We start from the raw sequence: 25,124 nt of genomic DNA on the forward strand, positions 1-25,124 counted from the left end.
ATATTACAATATAATGGTATAGTGCAATATAGTAATATCTACTGATATTGTACTATGCTAATAATATAATATATTGTATGAAAATATATTTTGTAAGCCGCTCTGAGTCCCCTTCGGGGTGCGAAGGGCAGCATATAAATGCCGTAAATAAGAAAAATAAAAAAATAAATGCTAAACATTGCAGTTAAAAGTCATCATTGTATCTATGGGAAAAATTCCAAAAAATCATTTTTTGTGAAACAATAATTAATCGTAGACTTTGGAAGAGACCTCATGGGCCATCCAGTCCAACCCCATTCTGCCAAGAAGCAGGAAAATTGCATTCAAAGCATCCCTGACAGGTGGCCATCCAGCCTCTGTTTAAAAGCTTCTAAAGAAGGAGCCTCCACCACACTTTGGGTCAGAGAGTTCCACTGCTGAACGGCTCTCAAAGTCAGGAAGTTCTTCCTAATGTTCAGATGGAATCTCCTTTCTTGTAGTTTGGAGCCATTGTTCCATTGCGTCCTAGTCTCCAAGGCAGCAGAACACTAGCTTGCTCCCTCCTTCCTATGACTTCCTCTCACATATTTATACATGGCTATCATGTCTCCTCTCAGCCTTCTCTTCTTCAGGCTAAACATGCCCAGCTCTTTAAGCCGCTCTTCATAGGGCTTGTTCTCCAGACCCTTGATCATTTTAGTCACCCTCCTCTGGACACATTCCAGCTTGTCAATATCTCTCTTCAGTTGTGGTGCCTATTTAGCTTTTGAATGCTTCTGTTTCTTTCTTTAGACATCAACGAATGCAAAATGATTCCAAGACTCTGCACTTATGGGAAATGCCGAAACACCATTGGGAGTTTCCGTTGTAAATGTGACAGTGGGTTTGCACTTGATTCCGAAGAGAGAAATTGTACAGGTAAGTCAGCTTGCTCTTCTTGTGCTTTAGATGTATTTTGGGTAGCCACACAATGTGTGCAGATTGTAACACACTTCCACACTTCCACTTTAGTATTGTTATTACATTTATTATTTACATTTCTTATTTTACTTTATTATTACTCTTATTATTACATTTCCATTATTTGATTCAATTATTATTATTATTACATGTATTATCTTATTCTCTTTTTATTATTGCAAGGATATGTAAACACATTTACACTGAAGAAGATGAGAATAATGGTTTCATCAGAGTTGGACAGTCTTATCTTAAATTACAGTTTTATGTAAATATTCAAAAACATTGAACCTACCGATGCCTGAATTAATGTAATTTTATTGGTATCTATTTTCATTTTGAAATTGACCAGTCCCTGCTGCATTTCCCACCCCCAGCTTATACGTTTTCCCAATTTTTGGGGGTAAAATTAGATGCCTCGGCTTATATTCGGGTCAGCTTATACTCGAGTATATACGGTATATACATAACAAGGTGGAGGTTTGAGAAGGTCGCTATTTCTAACAGGGCAAGTCACATTCTCTCAGCCTCAGAGGAAAGGAAATTTCTGAATGTATTTTGCTAAGAAACCCCTGTGATAAATTCTCCTTAGGGGCACCCCAATTAGGAACGGACTCAATGATCTCAACAACAACCATTTCACCTATTAAATCCATGTTAGTTAATGCCAGTATATCTATATATATATAAATGTTCTGTGCATTATGAGTACCTTAAGAACAAAAGAACCAATGAACCAAATCACACCAAATTTGGCAACAAAACACAACACAAGGAGTGACCATCACTCCAAAAAAATTATGATTTTGTCCTTTTGGAGTTGTAGTTGCTGGGATTTATAGTTCACCTATAATCAAAGAGCATTTGAAATCCACCAATGATGGAATTGAACCAAAACTTGGCACACAGGACTCACCTGACCAACAGAAAACACTAGAAGGGTTTGGTGGGCATTGACCTTGAGTTTGGGAGTTGTAGTTCACCTATATCTAGAGGGCACTGTGGACTCAAACAATGATGGATCTGGACCAAAGTTGGTATGAATATTTCATATGCCCAAATATGAACATAGGTGGAGTTTGATGGATCTGGACCAAACTCTACATGAATACTCAATATATCTAAATGTGAACACTGGTAGAGTTTGGGGAAAATTGGATCTTGACATTTGGGAGTTGTAGTTGCTGGGATTTATAGTTCACCTACAATCAAAGAGCATTCTGAACCCCACCAATGACAGAATTGGGGCAAACTTCCTACACAGAACCCACATGACCAACAGAAAATGCTTAAGGCCATCCAATCCAACTACCAATTCAACAATGATATGTTGCATGTTCCAGAACCCCCATGACCAACAGAAAATATTGTGTTTTCTGGTGGTCTTTGGCAACTCTTCTGACACCCCCTCGCAACCCCTCCCCAGGGGTCCCAAACCCCAGGTTGAGAAATGCTGCCTTAAGGCCATCCAGTCCAACATAAACCCCTCCTGACAAAGAACCATCCAGCCATAGATATAGATAAATATACATGATTCACACACACACACACATGTTTATGACAGATATAGTATAACAGATTTGAAAGGGACCCCTAAAGAAGGGCAATGATATGTTGCGTTTTCCAGGGTGGGCAAACCAGACACTCTCCACATCAACACTAACAAAGAAACAGCAAGAAATACTGTTTACCCACAAGCATCAAGACATTACATATATTAGAAACCAACACTTTCTCATTACTTTATTTTCCAGAACACCAGACTGGGCCACAGCAACGCGTGGCAGGGGACCGCTAGAAATTGATAACGAGGCAGATGACATTTTGAAAATATTAAAATGTGTCTGTATTTGCCTTTGAAATAATGTCTCCTTTGGAATTGCAGATATCGACGAGTGTCGCATTTCTCCCGACCTGTGTGGCCAAGGCATTTGTGTGAACACGCCTGGAGATTTCCACTGCGAATGCTTTGAAGGCTATGAAAGCGGGTTTATGATGATGAAAAACTGCATGGGTAAGTTATCCGAGGCACATTTCCATTGGGTTACAAACTAAAGCCACCCTTATTCCTCCAACCTTTCGTTTGTGGTTGGTGTACACCATTTTAATTGCGAAAAGGCAGGAGAGGAAGAGAAAGTATCACTTTAGAATCAAAGAGTTGGAAGAGACCTCATGGGCCATCCATTCTGCCAAGAAGCAGGAAAGTTGTATTCAAAGCACCCCCGACAGATGGCCAACCAGACTCTGTTTAAAAGACTCCAAAGAAAGAGACCCCACTACACTCCGGGGCAGAGAGTTCCACTGCTGAACGGCTCTCACAGTCAGGAAGTTCTTCCTCATGTTCAGGTGGAATCTCCTTTCTTGTAGTGTGAAGCCATTGTTCCTTTGCGTCCATGTCTCCAGGTGAGCAGAAAACAAGCTTGCTCCCTCTTCCCTATGACTTCCTCTCACATATTTATACATGGTTATAATGTCTCCTCTCAGCCTTCTCTTCTTCAGGCTAATCATGCCCATCTCTTTAAGCCGCTCCTCATAGGGCTTGTTCTCCAGACCCCGATTTATGCCGATTGTGTGTTTTTTTCATGCAAGTAATGAGGGTTAGGCTGGTTTTAGGTTTCTGAAACCTTGTTAGTCAGTTTGGTTTTAATTTGCTTAGGGAATTGAACTTGAAAGAGTTCAAAACTTGGGTGGAGGAATCAAATATGGTTAGGGAGATGCTAGTTCTTGGCCGGTTTCCAGTCAAAAGATTGTTATTCCAGCATAGCCGACATACATGAGGTTTTTTGAGATGTTTCAGTTTAAAAGAATGAAAAGTAACTGCTCTTGCTTAGTTTGATTTGAAGGCTGGTCCCTAAGTGAGAGCTTTGGTTTCACCCCAAGAATAATCTAATTCTTTTCAGTTATATCGGTTCACGAAAGGCAGCGGCGCTGAGCTCATCGGCGAGATTTCCATCTTGCAGATCTCAGCGTTGTCTCCCTACTGTGAGGAACTATGCTTCAGCTTTTATAATACCCCATGATGTCACCTTGACAGAGTTATGGATGTAAAACTATATTTGTGTCAGCAGAGTTATCCTTCATATGGGATCATAGCTGAGACTCTTCTTCTTCCCCCTACAGCGTCCACTCCCCATCTCATAGCTGATTGTACTTTTAATATTTCCATTTACATCTAAGCCTTTAAGAGTGTACATATTTTGAATGATGTCATGGATATATATATTTATAATCTAATAAAACTTTGGGAAGGGGGTTCATCTGAGAAAGGGTTACCACCCAAAGAAAGCAAGGAGCCAATACAGAAACTCAATGCTCTCCCCAGTTGTCCAAACATGACCTAATGCAAATAGTTCATGTGATTGTATTTTGAGCACACCCACACCTCGAAGATGTATGATTTCACTAATAATAATGGAAGAGTAACCTTTCCATTAGTCAAATCACAACTTTTCCATGAGTAGTGGTTGGCTATGTCCAATTCATCATCTCGGAGCCATGGTTGAAATTGTATACCACGTTGGTCCCTGGATACTAAGTAAATTACTAGGGATACAGTCAAAGCATTACAAGGAATCTTCATGAAGCTGGAGTAGCTTATACACTATGGTGAGATGGCCCAGTAGGACATCCTGGAGGATTAGATACAGGCATATTTTGACAGATGCAGTTTTAAGATTGCAGTTGCTCCACTCTGTCACACACACTCTGTTCCTAGAATACTGGAATCCTACAGTTGGCCATCCAATCCAACCCCATTCTGTTATGTTGGAACCAAAACACAACCAAAACACTCCCGACAGATGGCCATTCAGCCTCTGCTTAAAAACCTCCAGAGAAGGAGACTCCATTATTCTGTAAAGCAGCATATTCCACTTCTAAAAAGCTCTAATCAGCAGGAAGGTCCTCCTAATGTTGAGATGAAATCTCTATTTTTTCATCTTTGAATCCATTGCTCCATTGTGTTCTAGTCTCCAGAGCAGCAGAAAACAAGCCTGACCCCTCTTCAATGTGGCATCCTTTCAGATGTTTAAACATGGCTCACATGTCCCCTCGCAGCCTTCCAAGCTCTTCGTCATAGGCATTACACATTAAATACTGTGATACCTGTTAAGGTAAAGGTTTCCCTTGACATTAAGTCTAGCTGTGTACAACTTTGGGTGGTGGTGCTCATCTCCATTTCTAAGCTGAAGAGCTGGCGTTGTCTGTAGACACCTCCAAGGTCATGTGGCCAGCATGACTACATGGAGCACCATTACATTCCAGCAGAAACCTATTGATTTACTCATATTTGCATGCTTTCGAACTGCTAGGTTGGCAGAAGCTGGGCCTAACAGCGGGAGTTCATCGCACTCTCTGCATTAAAACCGCCAACCTTTCGGTCACCAAGTTCAGCAGCTCAGCGGTTTAACCCACTGTGCCACCAGGCCTGTTATGATACTTGTTATGTATGTGGTTTTCACATACGCAAAATATTCCTATATAGGAAATGAGTGACTCTCAGGAATGGGGACTGTTGTCTTTAGGTGTAATGATTAACCTGTCATCATAATAAAGGGGTAACAACCCTTTTCCTTCCTTATTTGAGATTTGCAAAACCTCTGTCTACATTCCTGCCACAAACATCACAGTCCATTCTGCATCTGTTGCTGTGGTTTGGAGCTGATGGCGGCATTTTGACCAAATCACTGGTCAAGATAACAACAAAGATGTTGAAAAGATAGCAGAAAGGCAGGCAGGGGAATGAGGAGAATGTCCACAAGGTATAATATGATATAATAATAATAATAAAAACTTTTTATATACCGCTCTATCTTCCCGAGGGGGGTCTCAGGGCGTTTTCCAAGCAACATCACCAAAACATACAGAGTAATAATCCTGCCTGTTCGGAGAAATTAAAAGGCTGGGCCGAGGCTACTGCAAACTCAAAATATGAGGAGACCGGGAATTAAGTGCAGTGCTATAACAGGCTAATAGCAATAGCAGGTACGGGTCTGTGGCCGCTCATTTCCAGGGTCTATTAGAGGGATGACCGGAGTAATAGGTAGGAAGTATAAGGCCATATTCAGTAATGTTTGGGGATGGTGGTGGTTGCGCAAGGCGGGGGGCCACCACCAAGAAGGCCCTCTCTCTCGTCCCCAGCAACCATACTTGTGATGGTGGTGGTTGCAAAAGGAGGGCCTCCCCGGGTCATCCTCAAAGGCTTGTTGAAACCATCAGGTCTTCAAGCTCTTACGAAAGGAGGTGAGGGATGGGGCCTGTCTTATTTCCCTTGAAAGGGCGTTCCGGGGGGGGGGGGCACCACCGAGAAGGCCCTCTCTCTCGTCCCCACCAGCCATACTTGTGATGGTGGTGGTTGTGAAAGGAGGGCCTCCCCAGGTCATCCTCAAAGGCTTGTTGAAACCATCAGGTCTTCAAGCTCTTACGAAAGGAGGTGAGGGATGGGGCCTGTCTTATTTCCCTTGAAAGGGCGTTCCAGAGGGGGGGGGGGCACCACCAAGAAGGCCCTCTCTCTCGTCCCCACCAACTATACTTGTGATGGTGGTGGTTGTGAAAGGAGGGCCTCCCCAGGTCATCCTCAAAGGCTTGTTGAAAACATCAGGTATTCAAGCTCTTATGAAAGGAGGGGAGGGATGGGGCCTGTCTTATTTCCCTTGAAAGGGCGTTCCAGAGGCAGGGGGCCACCACCGAGAAGGCCCTCTCTCTCGTCCCCAACAACCATACTTGTGATGGTGGTGGTTGCAAAAGGAGGGCCTCCCCGGGAGATCTTGGAGTTTGCGCTGATTCATAGAAGGAGATGTGATCGCAGAGATAGGCCGGGCCCGAACCATTTAGGGCTTTATAGGTCATGACCTGAACCTTGAATTTGGCTCGGCAACTTATCTGCAGCCAATGAAGCTGTTTTAATAGGGGCATTATATACTCCCTATAGTTTGCTCCAGTAAGGAGCCTGGCTGCTGCCCGTTGTACCAATTGAAACTTCCGGGACATCTTCAAGGGCAGCCCCATGTAGAGTGCATTACAATTGTCCAGTTTGGATGTATAAAGGAGACATACCAGCTGTGAGACCTCTCTCTGGCAGAAGGGTTGGAATATTTGGGAAGATCTGTTGCCTCTCGGGGCATGGAGAGAGGAGGAAACAGCCATTGGAAGGTGGGTTGTTGTAGGTTTTTTCAGGCTATATGGCCATGTTCTGGAGGCATTCTCTCCTGAGGTTTCGCCTGCATCTATGGCAAACATCCTCAGAGGTAGTGAGGTCTATTGGAACTAGGAAAATGGGTTTATATATCTGTGGAAAGACAAGGGTGAGACAAAGGACTCTTGTCTGCTGGAGCTAGGTGTGAATGTTTCAACTGAGCACCTTGATTAGCATTTGATAGCCTGGAAGTGCCTGAAGCAATCTTTTGTTGAGAGGTGATTAGACGTCCCTGATTGTTTTCCCTCTGCTGTTTTGCTGTTTTAATTTTAGAGTTTTTAAATACTGGTAGCCAGATTTTGTTCATCTTCATGGTTTCCTCCTTTCTGTTGAAATTGTCCACATGCTTGTGTATTTCAATGGCTTCTCCGTGTAGTCAGACGTGATGGTTGTAGTCCAGCATTTCTGTGTTCTCAAATAAAATGCTGTGTCCAGGTTGGTTCATCAGGTGCTCTGCTATGGCTGAAAGGTGTTTGCAAGAGTTACTTTCAGAAGAGGAAGACATGCATTGGTTTGGAGGCAGAATTCCAAAGACCAAGTAAACACCAGGCTTGGTGCCATCACTGTGATCTTCTCTGGCATTTTCAAACTTTAGGATCTAACATACTTATTCCTTTTCTTGTTTTTTTACTTTTACAGACATAGACGAATGTGAAAGGAACCCTCTGTTGTGCAGAGGTGGGGTCTGCATTAACACCGAAGGAAGCTTCAAATGCGATTGTCCTCCTGGTCATCAGTTGTTGCCAAACATCTCTGCCTGTGTAGGTAAGGTTGGAGAAAAAAGCATTGGCACCAGTGCCTGTTGTCGTTTTAGTTTTCTGCATTTGGATGCCTTTTTTGCTGCTGTTCAGATTGAGCGTTAAATCTGAAGACTTCCAAATGGGCTCACTGTCTTTTGACAAATCATTCTTGTCGAAGGTCTCAAGACATATTTATTTATTTACGACGTTTATATGCCGCTCTTCTCACCATGAAGGGGAATCAGAGCAGCTTACAAGATATACTGTATATACATACAATATATTATATTATCATCATAGTACAATATCAGTATTATATATTACTATAAAAAAGACAATTATGCTGGGGAAAGTGGAAGGCAAAAGGAAGAGGGGCTGACCAAGGGCAAGATGGATGGATGGCATCCTTGAAGTGACTGGACTGACCTTGAAGGAGCTGGGGGTGGTGACGGCCGACAGGGAGCTCTGGCGTGGGCTGGTTGATGAGGTCACGAAGAGTCGGAGACGACTGAACGAATGAACAACAACAAACATATTACTATATTCTATTATACCATTATATTATAATATAAATATATTATAATATATTATATTATAATATAAATATATAATTTAAACATATTATTATTATTATTATTATTATTATGTTGCATTACATTATTTATATAAATAAAAATGTAATGTTTGTTTGTGGGATTAACAGAACTCAGAAACCACTGGACAAATTGGCACCAAATTTGGACACAATACACCTAACAACTGAATGTATGTCCTTCACTCAAAAAAAATGATTTTGTCATTTGGGAGTTGTAGTTGCTGGAGTTTATAGTTCACCTACAATCAAAGAGCATTCTGAACCCCACCAATGATGGAATTGAACCAAACTTGGCACCCAGTTCTCCCATGACCAACAAAAAATACCGGAAGGGTTTGGTGGGCAGTGTCCTTGGGTTTTGGAGTTGTAGTTTACCTGCATCCAGAAATCACTGTGGACTCAAACAATGATGGATCTGGACCAAACTCTACTCGGATACTCAATATGTCCAAATGTGAACACTGGTGGAGTTTGGGGAAAATAGACCTGGACCTTTGGGAGTTGTATGTTGCTGGGATTTATAGTTCACCTACAATCAAAGTGTAGGAGCAGTTAGGAGATTTAAGGAATTGAACTTTAAGAGTCATCTAAGGGTAAAGGGTGAATGGTGGAATATGTTATATAATCAAACAGATGTTGCGTTTCACAAAGTGTCTGCCAAGACCAGATAAAGATTTTGGGGAAGATTTTGGGGAGTTTGGGGAAAATAGAATCTTGACATTTGGGAGTTGTAGTTGCTGGGATTTATAGTTCACCTACAATCACAGAGCATTCTGAACCCCACCAACGATAGAATTGGGCCAAACCTCCCACACAGAACCCCCATGTGGGCCACAGCAACGCGTGGCTGGGGACAGCTAGTTACTCATAAAAACACTGAAAAACACAGCAGAAGAGACTTTGAAAGCCCAATTCTTTTTAAAAAATACATTACAACGCATGTGCAAAACCACATATATACGCAAATACACATATTTGAAGTGACTGGCTTGACCTTGAAGGAGCGGGGGGTGGTGACGGCTGACAGGGAGCTCCGGCATGGGCTGGTCCATGAGATGACGAAGAGTCGGAAATGACTGAACGAATGAACAACAACAACACACATATATACACATATATACGCGCACACACACGCATATATATATATATATATATATACACACACACAAAGCACACATACAAAGACTGGGCCACAGCAACATGTGGCAGGGGACGGCTAGTTTTTAATATATTTTTTTAATTTCTTGGTGGATATCTGTCCAATATGTTTTTTCCCTTTCACATATCTCTTCTTTTTGTTTTGTCCCTTAGACATCAATGAATGTGACTTGAGTATGAACTTGTGCCGAAATGGACGCTGCGTCAATCTCATTGGAAAGTACCAGTGCTCCTGCAACCCTGGATATCATTCCACACCTGACAGATTATCCTGTGTGGGTAAGTTGTTTCCCTCAGTCTTGAGTAAGTCTGTTCCACTCCAGGCCTTTTCCACTTGATGTCATGATTTTACATTTTGTTTCTTTCCAGATATCGATGAGTGCAGTATAATGAACGGCGGGTGTGACACTTTCTGTACGAACTCGGAAGGCAGCTATGAGTGCAGCTGCAGGCAAGGCTATGCGCTGATGCCGGACCATAGGACTTGCACAGGTAATAAAGCCCATTTTGGGGTATTTGTGGTGATGTCATCAAATACAGAAGATACCTCTATATCAGGCATGGGTAAACTTGGGCCCTTCGGGTGTTTTGGACTTCCACAATTCCTAATACTCTCAGACCCCTTCCTTTTCCCCCTCAGCCAGTTAAAGAATCCTAGAGTTGGAAGAGACCTCGTGGGCCATCCAGTTCAACCCCATTCTGCCAAGAAGCAGGAAAATTGCATCCAAATCACCCCTGACAGATGGCCATCCAGCCTCTGTTTAAAAACTTCCAAAGAAGGAGCCTCTACCGCACTCAGAGGCAGAGAGTTCCACTGTTGAACAGCTCCCACAGTCAGGAAGTTCTTAGAATCATAGAATCAAAGAGTTGGAAGAGACCTCATGGGCCATCCAGTCCAACCCCCTGCCAAGAAGCAGGAATATTGCATTCAAATCACCCCTGACAGATGGCCATCCAGCCTCTATTTAAAAGCTTCCAAAGAAGGAGCCTCTACCACACTCGGAGGCAGAGAGTTCCACTGCTGAACAGCTCTCACAGACAGGAAGTTCTTCCTAATGTTCAGATGGAATCTCCTTTCTTGTAGTTTGAAGCCATTGTTCCATTGCGTCCTAGTCTTCAGGGAAGCAGAAAACAAGCTTGCTCCCTCCTCCCTGTAGCTTCCTCTCACACATTTATACATGGCTATCATATCTCCTCTCAGCCTTCTCTTCTTCAGGCTAAACATGCCCAGCTCCTTACGCCACTCCTCATATGGCTTTTTCTCCAGACCCTTGATCTGCTCCCTCCTCCCTGTGGCTTCCTCTCACATATTTATACATGGCTGTCATATCTCCTCTCAGCCTTCTCTTCTTCAGGCTAAACATGCCCAGCTCCTTAAGCCACTCCTCATAGGGCTTGTACTCCAGACCCCTGATCTGCTCCCTCCTCCCTGTGGCTTCCTCTCACATCTTTATACATGGCTATCATATCTCCTCTCAGCCTTCTCTTCTTCAGGCTAAACATGCCCAGCTCCTTAAGCCACTCCTCATAGGGCTTGTTCTCCAGACCCCTGATCTGCTCCCTCCTCCCTGTGGCTTCCTCTCACATCTTTATACATGGCTATCATATCTCCTCTCAGCCTTCTCTTCTTCAGGCTAAACATGCTCAGCTCCTTAAGCCGCTCCTCATAGGGCTTGTTCTCATTTTAGTCGCCTTCCTCTGGACACATTCCAGCTTGTCAACATCTCTCTTCAATTGTGGTGCCCAGAATTGGACACAATATTCCAGGTAAAGTGGTCTAACCAAGGCAGAGCAGGGGGAGCATGACTTCCCTGGATCTAGACACTCGACTCCTATGGATGCAGGCCAAAATCCCATTGGGGTTTTTTGCCGCCGCATCACATTGTTGGCTCATGTTTGAGTGGCTGAGTGGGAAAGGAGGGGGGCTGAGGTTGTTAGGAATTGTGGGACTTGAAGTTCAAAACACGTGGAGGATCAAAATTTGCCCATGCCTGCTCTATATGCTGGCTGAGGAAACTGTGAGAAATAACAAACATCTATCCCATTGAGAAGCCTAAAAGATCACCACTTGGCCTGATCCAAATACACAGCAGAGGATAGGATAAGATGGATCTTCCAAAGGGGAGGCTATTGAACAATCTCAACATGTATTTTTGAAGTAATAGTAAATGCACAGAGGAAGAAATCTGAAAAATTCCATGATGAAGCATCTTTCTGTAGGAAAGATGGTCTGTAGAATTCCTTGTACCCAGACAAGTGGAAAAATTGGGACCAATTGCACGGCATGAGGTCCTAATCCTGTGCAGTTTTCCTGGGTTGGGAACACAATAATCAAGCTTGTTGTTTATTCTTTGTCTCAATATGGTCTTGTTCATCGAGGAAGGCCCATTCTTTCCACTTTCTCAAAGCACCAAAAATAGTATTTATAATCATTGTGAGCAATGTATGTCACTCCAAATGGGAATTCTAATTCAGAATTTGGAAAGGGTCATTTTGCTCCCTGCCAGCGAGAGGGTTTTGAGAAACCGTCATCCAAAAGATGAACTTTTCCAAGCTTCGCTCTAATTGTCAGCCGTCAGTGTTAAATCTATATAAATAAAAATGTAATGTTCGTTTGTGGGATTAACATAACTCAAAAATCACTGGACGAACTGGCACGGAATTTGGACACTATACCCCTAACAGACCAACGAGTGACCATCGTTCATACCCCCCCCCCCAAAAAACTGCGAAAAGGACTTAAAAACCCCAAAAAGCTAAATGACAAAAAGCTAAATGATGATACTGAAAAAAGGGAAGGAATAGGGAGAGAAAGAAAGAAAGAAAGAAAGAAAGAAGGAAGGAAGAAAAAGGGAAAGGAAAAGAAAAAGGAAAGGAAGGAAAGAGGTAGAGAAGGAAGGAAGGAGGGAAGGAAAGGAAAAAGGGAAGGGAAGAGAGAACGAAGGAGGGAGGGAAAAAGAGAAGGAAGGATGGAAGCAAAAAGCGAAGGAAGGAAGGAAAGAGGGAAAGAGGTAGGTAAGGAAGAAATGAGAGAAAGAAGAAGATAAAGAAAATGGGGAAGGAAATGTAGAGAAGGAAGGAAGGAGAGAAAGAAAGAAAAAAGGGAGGGAAGGAAGGAAAGAGGGAATGAATGAAGGAAGGAAAGAAGGAGAGAAAAGGGAGGGAAGGAAAGAGAGAAGAAAGGATGGAAGCAAAAAACGAAGGAGGGAAGGAAGAAATGAGAGGAAAAAGAGATAAAGGGGGGAAGGAAGGAAAGGTAGAGAAGGAAGGAAGAAGGAAAGAAAAAGGGAAGGAAGGAAAGAGGGAGTGAAGGAAGGGAGGAAAAGAAGGGGAGAAAGAGGGAGGGAAGGAAAGAGAATGGAAGCAAAAAACAAAGGGAGGAAGGAAGTAGGGAAGGAAGAAATGAGAGAAAAAAGAGATAAAGAAAAAGAGGGGAAGGAAGGTAAGGTAGAGAAGGAGAGAAGGAAAAAGGGAAGGAAGGAAAGAGGGAGCGAAGGAAGGAGGAAAAAGGAAAGAAAGAGGGAGGGACGGTTGGCCACAGCAACGTGTGCCGGGTACAGCTAGTACCATATAAAATAGTATAGTTACAATATATTATTGCAGGAAAGGATAATAGATAATCTATGGGCTGCTGTGAGTTTTCCGGGCTGCATGGCCATGTTCCAGAAGCATTTTCTCCTGAAGTTTCACCCACATTTATGGCAGGCAATCTTAAAGGTTGTGGGGTCTGTGGGAATCAACAAAGGATTCCCCCAGGCAGGAAGCAGCCAGGCTTTGAAGCTGCAAGGCGATTCCATGCTAATCAAGGCGGCCAATTGCAGCATCCACACTTGCTACATCCTCAAATGTAGTGAGGTCTGTTGGAAACTAGGAAAATGGGGTTTATATATCTGTGGAATAATGTCCAGGGTGGGAGAAAGAACTCTTTGTCCGTTGGAGGCAAGAGTGAATGCTGCCATTGATTAGCATCGAATAGCCTTGCAGCTTCAAAGCCTGGCTGATTCGTGCCTGGCGGGAATCCTTTGTTGATTCCAACAGACCTTTTCCCAATAGGTTATGCATTTTCCATTAATTTCAGTATTTCATATTCAGAAGACCTGAAAAACACAGAGGAAGTGTTGTTTCCTTCTGCTGGAAACACAAAAATCTTTGAGAGTAAAGATTATATATGAGTTGTCGAAGGCTTTCATGGCTGGAATTGCTGGGTTGCTGTGAGTTTTCCGGGCTGTCGGGCCATGCTCCCGAAGCAATCTCTCCTGACATTTCGCCGGCAATCTTAAAGATTGTGGGATCTGTGGGAATCAACACAGGATTCACCCTAGGCAGGAAGCAGCCAGGCTTTGAAGCTGCAAGGCTATTCATTGCTAATCAAGGTGGCCAATTGCGACATATACGCTTACCTCAAACATACAAGAGTTCTTTCTCCCACACTGGACCTTCCACAGATATATAAACCTCACTTGCCTAGTTTTCAACAGACCTCACAACCTCTGAGGATGCCTGCCATAGATGTGGGTGAAATGTCAGGAGAGAATGCTTCTGGAACATGGCTAGACAGCCCAGAAAACTCACAGCAAAGTCTTTGACAAGACATATATAATCTTTTTTCTTGAAGCTGTTTGTGTCTCCAGCAGAGGGAAACAACTCTTCCTCTGCGTCTTCTCTTTGCGGTTTCAGAAATGTTCTTGTGCAATTCCAAATTGCTTCAGAGTGTGATTAATAAGAAGAGCGGTAGCCAGCAAGCGATGTCTTCCAGGTTGACAAAACAACTGTAAAAACGGTTTCTGTTTGTTCTGTATTTGAGCTACACAGAACATGAATAATGAACAGAAAACTCTTGGACTCGGTCGCGAAAATGAGTTCAGTTTTTCTGCAGCTGCATAATTCCTAAAAGTCACAATAGACTCATCTCCTGATGAGTTACACCCTTTTTCTCCAAAGAAAAGATGTTCTCAGCTCAACTCTTTGTTTTGCAAATATTTCCTTTGAGTAACTAAGCAAAGTTTTGGATCCCAAGCTAGGATTTTGGTGGTCTTGACAGGGAAAATGTCAGGGAAACTTATAAAGTACATTCTATGGCACACAGAGTTTTTAGAAACTTCTAATAAATTTAGATATATTAGTACCTGCAGAAAGATGTTGTTTCCTGTACTAAAAATCAGTCCACAGACATGGAAAATATGAAATATTGAAATTAGTGGAAAAAGCATAATCTATTGGGAAAGGGATGACCTTTTGGAAAACCATAACCTCCAAAGCCTTTAGGAAAAGATGGCCTTTTGGAGATTCATTGGTATCCACACTATTTGGAATAATAACCTTTTTGTAAAATATTATCTTCCTGAGAAGAACTAAAACTCGTTTGAGTCAATCTTTTCTTAGTGGTAAATGTCCACTTGTATTCATGCAAGGCAATTAGGTTTCTCAGTTGTTAGACTGATTATTTTTTTCCATGTCAGGAGCAACTTGGGAAACTGCAAGTCACTTCTGGTGTGAGAAAATTGGCTGTCTACAAGGACAGGGATGCCTGGATGTTTGATGTTTTACCATTCTTGTGGGAGGCTCCTCTCATATCCCTGCATGGGGAGCTGGAGCTGATAGAGGGAGCTCAACCTGCTCTTCCTGGATTTGAACTGCTGACCTTTCAGTCTGCAGTCCTGCTGGCACAAGGGTTTAACCCATTGTGCCGCTTTAATATACCTGGTTATCTCTTCGAACTCTTAGGAACAACTATCATGCCAATGCACAAAATAAATAACAGATCTTCAGAAGTGTTATTTCAGTTGCCCAAAAACATCTACTCCTCCATAAAATATATTTGATTTAAAATCATGCTCTCAAGAGACAAAATAAGTAGTCTTTGTAAAAACAACATAGTTGGTTTACTCACAAACTTCATGTATTCAGCATAGAGGTACATTGCTTATGAGTTGAAAGTTTAAACAGTAAGTTCTCTAAGGCTTTCTGTTGCAGTGTTTTCTCTGTTTTGTGTCAATCAGTATTGTATTGACTATGCAATACAATACTGATTGAACACAACAGAAAACAACACAAGAAAATACTGACTTGTATTCATGCAAGGCAATTAGGTTTTTCAGTTGTTAGACTGATTTTTTTTCCATGTCAGGAGCAACTTGAGAAACTGCAAGTATTCAGACTGAGACTCCTGAAATGGAGTCTCAGTCTGAATAGTCCCAGATCTGGTGACATGGTCTGCAGTCCCTCCCACAACCTCAAACAACAAGAGAAAACTGCATGCCAATATATCTATACAATACTGTAAACAATCTGAATTATATACATAACAAATAACTAGTATCGGAGGCTTGTAGAAGATTGCTATTTCCAACAGAAATGTTAAAAACTGCAAAGTTATTTCAGGAGAAATTAGAGAGTTTAGTATAATGAAATATTACAGAAAATGAGACATGTGCTTCCTAGAGTCACATCTATATAAATAAAAATGTAATGTTCATTTGTGGTATTCACAGAACTCAAAAACCGCTGGGAAAATTGACACCAAATTTGGACACCTAACAACCCAATGTATGTCCTTCACTAAAAAAAATTGATTTTGTCATTAGGGAGTTGTAGTTGCTGGGATTTATAGTTCACCTACAATCAGAGAGCATTCTGAACCCCACCAATGATGGAGTTGATCCAAACATGCCACGCAGAACTCCCATGACCAACAGAAAATACTGGAAGGGTTTGGTGGGCAGTGTCCTTTGGTTTTGGAGTTGTAGTTCACCTACATCCAGAGATCACTGTGTACTCAAACAATGATGGATCTGGACCAAACTTGGCACGAATACTCCATATGCCCAAATGTGAACGCTGGTGGCGTTTGGGGAAAATAGAATCTTGACATTTGCGAGTTGTACTTGCTGGGATTTATAGTTCACCTACAATCACAGAGCATTCTGAACCCCACCAATGATAGAATTGGGCCAAACCTCCCACGCAGCACCCCCATGAGGGCCACAGCAACACGTGGCAGGGGATGGCTAGTTTATAAAAAATGGCATGGTATTCCCTTGTGCTGTAACTATGGTTAATCCTTCAAAAGTGAGGCAGAAATGTTAATTTTGAATTCATGTTTGTCATTTTCCTTATAGATATCGATGAGTGTGAAGACCATCCTCACATCTGCGATGGAGGCCAGTGCACCAATATACCTGGAGAATATCGATGCCTTTGTTATGATGGATTCATGACGTCTGATGATATGAAGACTTGCGTAGGCAAGTGGAAATCCATTTTTGCATTCTTGTTGGTAGTGTCTCTGCCATGTAAAAGGTGGAAAAAATAAATAATTAAGTATAGAATCAAGCAATGACTTTGTATGTCATCATCAACTCTGAGAGGTCCCCGCTATCTTGTGGGGTTCCTCAGGGGGCCATTCTCTCCCCTCTGTTGTTTAACATTTATATGCGACCACTTGCTCAGCTGGTTTGAGGTTTTGGGCTTGAGTGTGACCAGTACGCTGATGACACTCAGCTGGTGCTGAAGATGGAAGGCCGACCGGACTCTGTACCCGATTGTTTCCATCAGTGCCTGGAGGCCGTTACTGGATGGCTGCGTGCCAGCAGGTTGAGGGTGAATCCAGCAAAGACGAAGATCCTATGGCTGGGTCGACCGGGCAGTGGGGATATCCAGCTGCCTACCCTGGGTGGCGAGGCACTACGCCCGTCATCATTGGTAAAGAGTCCGGGAGTCCTTTTGGACCCTCTGCTGATGATGGAGGCCCAGGTCTCAGCCGTTAGCAGAACCGCCTTCTTCCACCTGCGGCAGGCTAGACAGCTGGCCCCCTCCCTCCCTGTCCAGGTACGACCTAGCTACGGTGATCCAGGCCACGGTCACCTCAAGACTGGACTACTGTAACGCCCTCTACATTGGCCTTCCTCTGTCGGTGATCCGGAAGCTCAAGTTGGTACAAAATGCAGCTGCTCGGCCTCTTGCGGGAATTCCGATGCAATGCCACATAACCCCAATCTGACTGCAGCTGCATTGGTTACCAATTGAGCACTGGATCACTTTCAAAATGATGGTACTCACCTTGAAGGCCTTGCATGGTCTGGGGCCGATGTACCAGAGGGACCGCCTCACCCCCTACCAACCCCAGAGATCCCTCCGTTCTGAGGACCAAGATCTATTGGAAGTCCCCAGTGTCAAGACCTTGCGTTTATTTATTAATTATTTTATTTATTACTGCGCTTGTATACCGCTATTTCTCAGCCTAAATCGGCGACTCAATGCGGTTTACAACACTACAAAAACAACAATATTCAGTTTAAAAGCATAAAAAACACATATACAATACAGATTATTGGGCCACCAATAACAATCCAAATGCATCTCGTAACTAGAATCGCAATCCAAATTCATCGTCCATGATTACCAATCCTTTAATCATCAAAATTCATTGCACCGGATTAACCGAATGCTTGTTCAAACATCCATGTCTTCAATCTTTTTTGAAACACCATCAGCGAGGGGGCTGATCTTACCTCTCTGGGGAGGGTGTTCCAAAGCCGAGGGGCCACCACAGAAAAGGCCCTGTCTCTCGTTCCCACCAGCCGCACCTGTGAAGCCGGCGGGATAGTGAGCAGGGCCTCCCCAGAAGATCTTAGGGTCCTGGTGGGCTGATAGGCCGAAATACGTTCGGATAGATAAGTTGGGCCAGAACCGTTTAGGGCTTTAAAGACCAACGCCAGCACTTTGAATTGAGCCCAGTAGCAGATCGGCAGCCAGTGGAGCTGGTGCAGCAGAGGAGTTGTATGCTCCCTGCGCCCCACTCCTGTTAGTAACATGGCTGCCGCCCGTTGGACTAATTGGAGCTTCCGGGCTGTCTTCAAAGGCAACCCCACGTAGAGAGCGTTGCAGTAGTCAAGACGGGATGTAACCAGAGCGTTTAACAGCAACCAGACGCAGAGCCTTTACAGCAGTGGCACCATCACTCTGGAATACTCTGCCACCTGAAGTCCATGCCTTGCGGGACTTATCAGCTTTCCGCAGGACATGTAAGACATACCTGTTTCGACAGTCCTTTGATCTTTGATATTGCTGTTTTTAAATTATTTTAAATTGTTTTTAAATTGTGTTCGATTTTAGCCTGTTCCTGTAAGCCGCTCCAAGCCCCAGGGGAGTGGCGGCATATAAGTTTGCATAATAAATAAATAAATAAATAATAAAATAAATTATATATGCCTTCATCAAGTGGGTTGTTGTAGGATTTTCAGGCTGTATGGCAATGTTCTAGAAGCATTCTCTCCTGATGTTTCACCTGCATCTGTGGCAGGCATCCTCAGAGGTTGTGAGGTCTCACAACCTCTGAGGATGCCTGCCACAGGTGCAGGCGAAACGTGAAATGCTTCTTGAACATGGCCATATAGCCCGAAAAACCTACATCAACCCAGTGATTCCGGCTATGAAAGCCTTTGACAATAGCTTCAGGAAGGTAGTAAAACTTGAACAGGAGTATATGAACATAGAAAACTTCCAAAATCAAAGCTTGACTTGAACCAGGAACAAGAGAACTCAGGCTTAGCTTCTCACTCTAATGCAGTGTTGCCTGAACTGACCTTAAGGCAAACAACTTAATAGACACCCATGAAATCATTCCGTTTCCCGTGAATTTCCTTCCCAGCTTTCCCACACAATCTCTCTGAATGACGCAATCTATTTTTGGCTCTGATTTGTAAACAAAAACTTTTGCTGATCCCCGTAGCTGCAGGTGGGTTCTCATGGGAACCCTTCTTATCACTCAGCTCCTTACTCGATTCCTTATCTGCTGTTGCTACTTCTGACTCCCCAAATGCCCTTAAGGCCCTGCACTTTCTGAGCCAGCTTTCTGGAATGTGACGTGGAATGTGACATACAAGTTCCCTTTGCGTATAGATGCATAATATTCATATACTATTTACTGAAAGAGGAGTAGAGTTTGTCCAAACATTATAGGCTTAAAAACATCCTAAAGGAAAGAAATTTGCAGCTGTTTTACTTGAGTAGTTAATCCAGAACTTTAAGATCTTTCTGGGTGGTTGTTCTTTCTTTCTTTTTTTTTTTACACAGGCAAAAAGTATGTTCAAAATGCAGACCATCTTTTCATCATTGCACATTTGGGCTCATAAAAGTGGAAATGATGACCTAAGGGCTGATGTTGGGAAAAGATAGAAGGGATGCTGTATGTCATGTTAGTATGTATCCACGCAGTCACAGAGGGTTGAGGCACATGGCTTTCCCAAACAATGTCCAAGACTCAGACTCTGAAGATCAGAAAATCCCCATGGCATTTACTTTCTATGTTCTGCTTTTGAGTGTGCTTTCACGGATCTGGAATTGCACTAGTCTTAACCTGGCAAGTTCTAATTCAGTGTTTCTCATCCTTCTGAATGCCGCGACCCCTTAATACAGTTCCTCCTGTTGTGGTGACCCCCAAACATAAAATTATTTTAGTTGCTATTTCATAACTGTTATTTTGCTCCTGTTATGAATCGTAATGTAAATACCTGATTTGCAGGATGTATTTTCATTAACTGGACCAAATTTGGCACAGATAACCAATATGCCCAAATTTGAATATTGGTGGGGTCAGGGGGTGGATTGATTTTGTCATTTGCGAGTTCAAGTTGCTGGGATTTATAGTTCACCTACAACCAAAGAGCATTCTGAACTCCACCAACTATGTAGTTGGGCCAAACTTGGCACACAGAACTCCCATGACCAATAGAAATGACTGGAAAGGTTTGGTGGGCATTGACCTTGAGTTTGGGAGTTGTAGTTCACCTGCATGCAGAGAACACTGTGGACTCAGATAATGATGGATCTGGACCAAACTTGGCACAAATACTCAGTATGCCCCAATGTGAACACTGGCGGAGTTTGGAGAAAACATACTTTGACATTTGGGAGTTGTAGTGGCTGGGATTGATAGTTCTCCTACAATCAAAGAGCATGCTGAACTGCACCAATGTTAGAATTGGACCAAACTTACCACACAGAACCTCCATGACTAACAGAAAATACTGTGTTTTCTGATGGTCTTTGGCGACCCCTCTGACACCCCCTCATGACCTCCCCCCAGGTTGAGAAATATTGTTAATTACTAATAGTTTAGAGACACATCTCAGGCTGGATCTCCACTTCTCTATCATCTAGTTCAGTGCAGTTTATCTGCATTCTAAAACAGTATTATAGGGCAGTGTAGACCCAGTGTCAGGTTTCTGAAAAGTAGGAGAGTGAAGCCTTTCCCCAATGCCACGTGATATACAGGGTTAGTCAAAATGAATAGGCCAATAAGAAAATTAATTGTACCCGAATTGGCCTATTCATTTTGACTAACCCTGTATTTATTTTTAATTGCATCCACTTCCTGATACAATTTCATAGCTGCCTCCTTGTTGTGATTACTTAGTATCAATATGTGCATCTAGGGTGAAATGATAATAGATTTTTGACAAGTATATCATCTTCTCCCCCAGATGTTAATGAATGTGACCTGAACCCAGACATCTGCCTGAGCGGAAGCTGTGAGAATACCAAAGGCTCCTTCATCTGTCACTGTGATATGGGCTATTCTGGCAAAAAGGGAACAACTGGCTGCACAGGTATGTACACATGCGATGTATATATGTATGTTTATAGTTGCCACTTCATTGAATTGTATTTATGTCCTTTTGCAAAGCCTTGTGTACATTATGTCAATCACCTTTCCCTCCTGTAGCACTAATCTAAGAAGAGCTGGATTGCAAAAGAGACTTCCTTTGCCTTTGGGAGCGGAGGCTGAGCTGTTATCTATATATATATAAATGCTCTGTGCGTAATGAGTACCTTAAAAACAAAAGAACCAATGAAGGAAATCACACCAAATTAGGCAACAAAACGCCTCACTACACAAGGAGTGACCGTCACTCAAAAAATTATGATTTTGTCATTTGGGAGTTGTAGTTGCTGGGATTTATAGTTCACCTATAATCATAAGAGCATTCTGAACTCCACCAACGATGGAATTGAACCAAACTTGGCACACAGAACTCCCATGACCAATAGAAAACACTGGAAGGGTTTGGTGGACATTGACCCTCAGTTTGGGAGTTGTAGTTCACCTACATCTAGAGAGCACTATGAACACAAACAATGATGGATCTGGACCAAACTTGGCACAAATATTGCATATGCCCAAATATGAACATAGATGGAGTTTGGGGGAAATAGACCTTGACATTTGGGAGTAGTAGTTACTGGGATTTATAGTTCATCACAATCAAGGAGCATTCTGAACTCCACGAACGATGGAATTGGGCCAAACATCCCACACAGAACCCCCATGACCGATAGAAAATACTGTGTTTTCTTGTGGTCTTTGGTGACGCTTCTGGCACCCCCCAGGTTGAGAAATGCTGTCTTAAGGCCATCCAGTCCAACTCCCTTCAGCAGGGCAAGAAAACGTAATCAAAGCCCTCCTGACAAAGGGCCATCCAGCCATTCACACACACACACACATGTATATGACAGATGCAGTATCATAGATTTGAAAGGGACCCCTAAAGAAGGACAATTCTATGCTGCATGTTCCAGGGTGGGCAAACCAGACAATCTCCACATCAACACTGGAAAAGAAACAACAAGAAATACTGTTTACCCACAAGCAGAAAGACATTACATATATTAGAAACCAACACTTTCTCATTACTTTATTTACCAGATCACCAGACTGGGCCACAGCAACGCATGGCAGGGGACCGCTAGTGTTTCTATAGATGTAGAAATATCTCCTGCGTCTGGCAGGATGTAACATGAGAACGGCACTTTTCTCCCAGTGAAGCTTTTCCGATGAGTTTTGTTCCACCTAAGCTGTTGGCACATCCCCAAGTTATAAGGGAAACTGGAATAACTAACAAGACACTCCTCGTGCTATGACGAGACCACCAAGGACCATATCAACAAGGCTATATTGGATTTAGATTGGAGTTAACTGAATTATGCTGAGATACAAGACAAAAACTGCAGCACACATAATTTTTTTTTATACATAAGCACTGCAGGTCAAAATGTCAGTTGAGCCAAGATGTTCCAAGTCATGGTCACTTTCTAAAATATAAATACAAAATTATTGTTAATTTAATTTTTGAAAATCAGGTTTAAAAAAAACTTGAAGTAAGAAAAATATATAGAATCATCTAAGCACAGAGTTGGAAGAGACCTCGTGGGCTATCCAGTCCAACCCCCTGCGAAGAAGCAGAAAAATCTCATTGAAAGCACCCCTGATAGATAACCATCCAGCCTCTGTTAAAAAGCCTCCAAAGAAGGAACCTCTACCACACTCCGGGGCAGAGAGTTCCACTGTTGAACAGCTCTCACAATTAGGAAGTTTTTCCCCATGTTCAGGTGGAATTTCCTTTCCTGTAGTGTCCAGGGCAGCAGAATACAAGCTTACTCGCTCCTCCCAAAGTCTTCCCCTCACATATTTATAAATAGCCCTCATCATGTCTCCTCTCAGTCTTCTCTTCTGCAGGCTAAACATGCCTAGCTTTTTAAGCCGCTCCTCATAGGGCTTGTTCTCCAGACCCTTGATCCTTTAAGTCGCCATCTTCTGGACAAATTCCAGCTTGTCAACATCTCCCTTCAATTGCGGTGCTGTTAGGAATTGTGGGAGTTGAAGTCCAAAACACCTGGAGGAACAAAGTTTGTCCAAGCCTACAGTAGTGTGTGTTTTCTTATTGCCCAGCTAACCATTAGTACAATACTTGCAGCTGCCTTTGGACTGGAGACAAAGTTGAACGAGGGGAGGGATCATCTATTCATCCCAACTGTCCAAATTCCTTTGTTAAAATGTAATAAAACAGCATGTCCACGGCCGATTTTACGGCTCGGAATTAGTGCCAGATCTCCCCTTCCTTTTGCCAGACAGGAGACTCTGGCCTTATAACATTCAGTAACACTATTAAAATATCCGCATTTGTGTTAAAACTGTCTGACAATGAAGACGGATTGTTTTCTTGTTGCGGGCCTGCCAAAGACACCTCCATTTTTTGTTGTTGCTAGGAATTGCAAAAATGTGTATTCAGCTCAGAAGACAAAGTTCCTTTGTTTCAAGAGAACAGCTACATAAACTACTCTTGAGTTCTGATACAGTTCCATTTGCATATTTCATGCCCCCAATCATTACAAACTGTTTCCATTTTAACAAGTAAACATGGTTTTTTCCCTTCTCACTCCCAATCGTTTAACTGTGCTTGCAATCCACCCACTGACATGCAAGTGCACTCTGCACAGATGTTAATCTTTTTTCACTTCCCTTCTTAGTGAGATTGTAGACATTGTTGAAGGAAATACTTGGTTTGGTGCAAAGATGTGCATTACCTATGACAGAAATCTGGACTGGATTCTTGCTGTCCGTTTTAATTATCTGAAAAAGAAAGTGAGCTAGGTCAGTTAAATTATGAAAAAAAAATGTCATCTCATATAAGAAGCAAGAAGAAAGTATAAAGACCTTCCTGTTAGAGACCCTAAATTGGGTCTTCTTAGGTCCACTTCACGGGAGCACGAAAGGAAGGAGACAGTCCCAAAAAAAGATCAAAAAACAAGGTTTACTTTAGTTTCTTCATGAAGAAGACGGACAGCCTGGCAAAATACGCAGATGCTACGCTTCAAGTGACTGCCGCCCCCCTTGGCTTTTGTCTCACCATTATATAACCTCATGTAAACAAGAAATTTTTTTTGTCATGAAAAGTACTATCTTTCCCTTGACCTTTTGATGGAAAGTACCTTTTTGTACCTGCAGACTCTGCGCTTAACCACAACCTTTGAACTTAACCACAATACAATTTCCGGCCTCTACATGTCACATCTTGTTTCTTAAAAACATTTTCTTCCGTGTTGCTCTTTTTCTACAGAAAAAGGGTATGTTTCCCTTTTGCTGTTAATTTCATTCAAAGCCCCTTGCTTAGCATTTGCAAATTTCACTCAAAGACCCTTTCATTCCCACACAGAACCCCCATGACCAACAGAAAATACTTAAGGCCATCCAGTCCAAATCCCTTCACCAGGGCAAGAAAACGTAATCAAAGCCCTCCTGAGAAAGAGCCATCCTGCCATAGATATAGATAGATAGATGATAGATAGATAGATAGATAGATAGATAGATAGATAGAGATAGATAGATATCATTCACACACACACACACACAGATATAGTATCATAGATTTGAAAGGGACCCATAAAGAAGGACAATGATATGTTGCATGTTCCAGGGTGGGCAAACCAGACAATCTCCACATCAACACTGACAAAGAAACAGCAAGAAATACTGTTTACCTACAAGCATAAAGAAATTACTTATATTAGAAACCAACACGTTCTTGTTACTTTAAATAACACCTCTGAGGATGCTTGCAATAGATGCAGGCGAAATATCAGGAGTGAGTGCTTCTAGAACATGGCCATATAGCCCGAAAAACCTACAACAACCCAAAGAAGTGAGGAATCCCTTATGTGT

The 25,124-nt window shown here is 42.6% G+C and overlaps 1 protein-coding gene across 2 annotated transcripts in view; it reads left to right on the forward strand.

Moving 5' to 3' along the window:
• The window catches only part of FBN1 (fibrillin 1), a 264,999-nt gene that overhangs the window by 153,935 nt on the left and 85,940 nt on the right, over positions 1–25,124 (forward strand). Inside the window, exons 26-32 of one of the 2 annotated variants that reach the window (XM_067471402.1) lie at positions 772–897; positions 2,825–2,953; positions 7,772–7,897; positions 9,779–9,904; positions 9,995–10,117; positions 16,744–16,869; positions 21,109–21,234. In XM_067471402.1, the coding sequence (XP_067327503.1) occupies positions 772–897; positions 2,825–2,953; positions 7,772–7,897; positions 9,779–9,904; positions 9,995–10,117; positions 16,744–16,869; positions 21,109–21,234 (882 nt within the window). The remainder of the gene's footprint in view (positions 1–771; positions 898–2,824; positions 2,954–7,771; positions 7,898–9,778; positions 9,905–9,994; positions 10,118–16,743; positions 16,870–21,108; positions 21,235–25,124) is intronic. The other variant, XM_067471401.1, reaches the window with a different exon arrangement.

This window comes from Anolis sagrei, chromosome 9 (assembly GCF_037176765.1).
Source record: "Anolis sagrei isolate rAnoSag1 chromosome 9, rAnoSag1.mat, whole genome shotgun sequence".
NCBI classification, from domain to species: Eukaryota; Metazoa; Chordata; class Lepidosauria; order Squamata; family Dactyloidae; genus Anolis; species Anolis sagrei.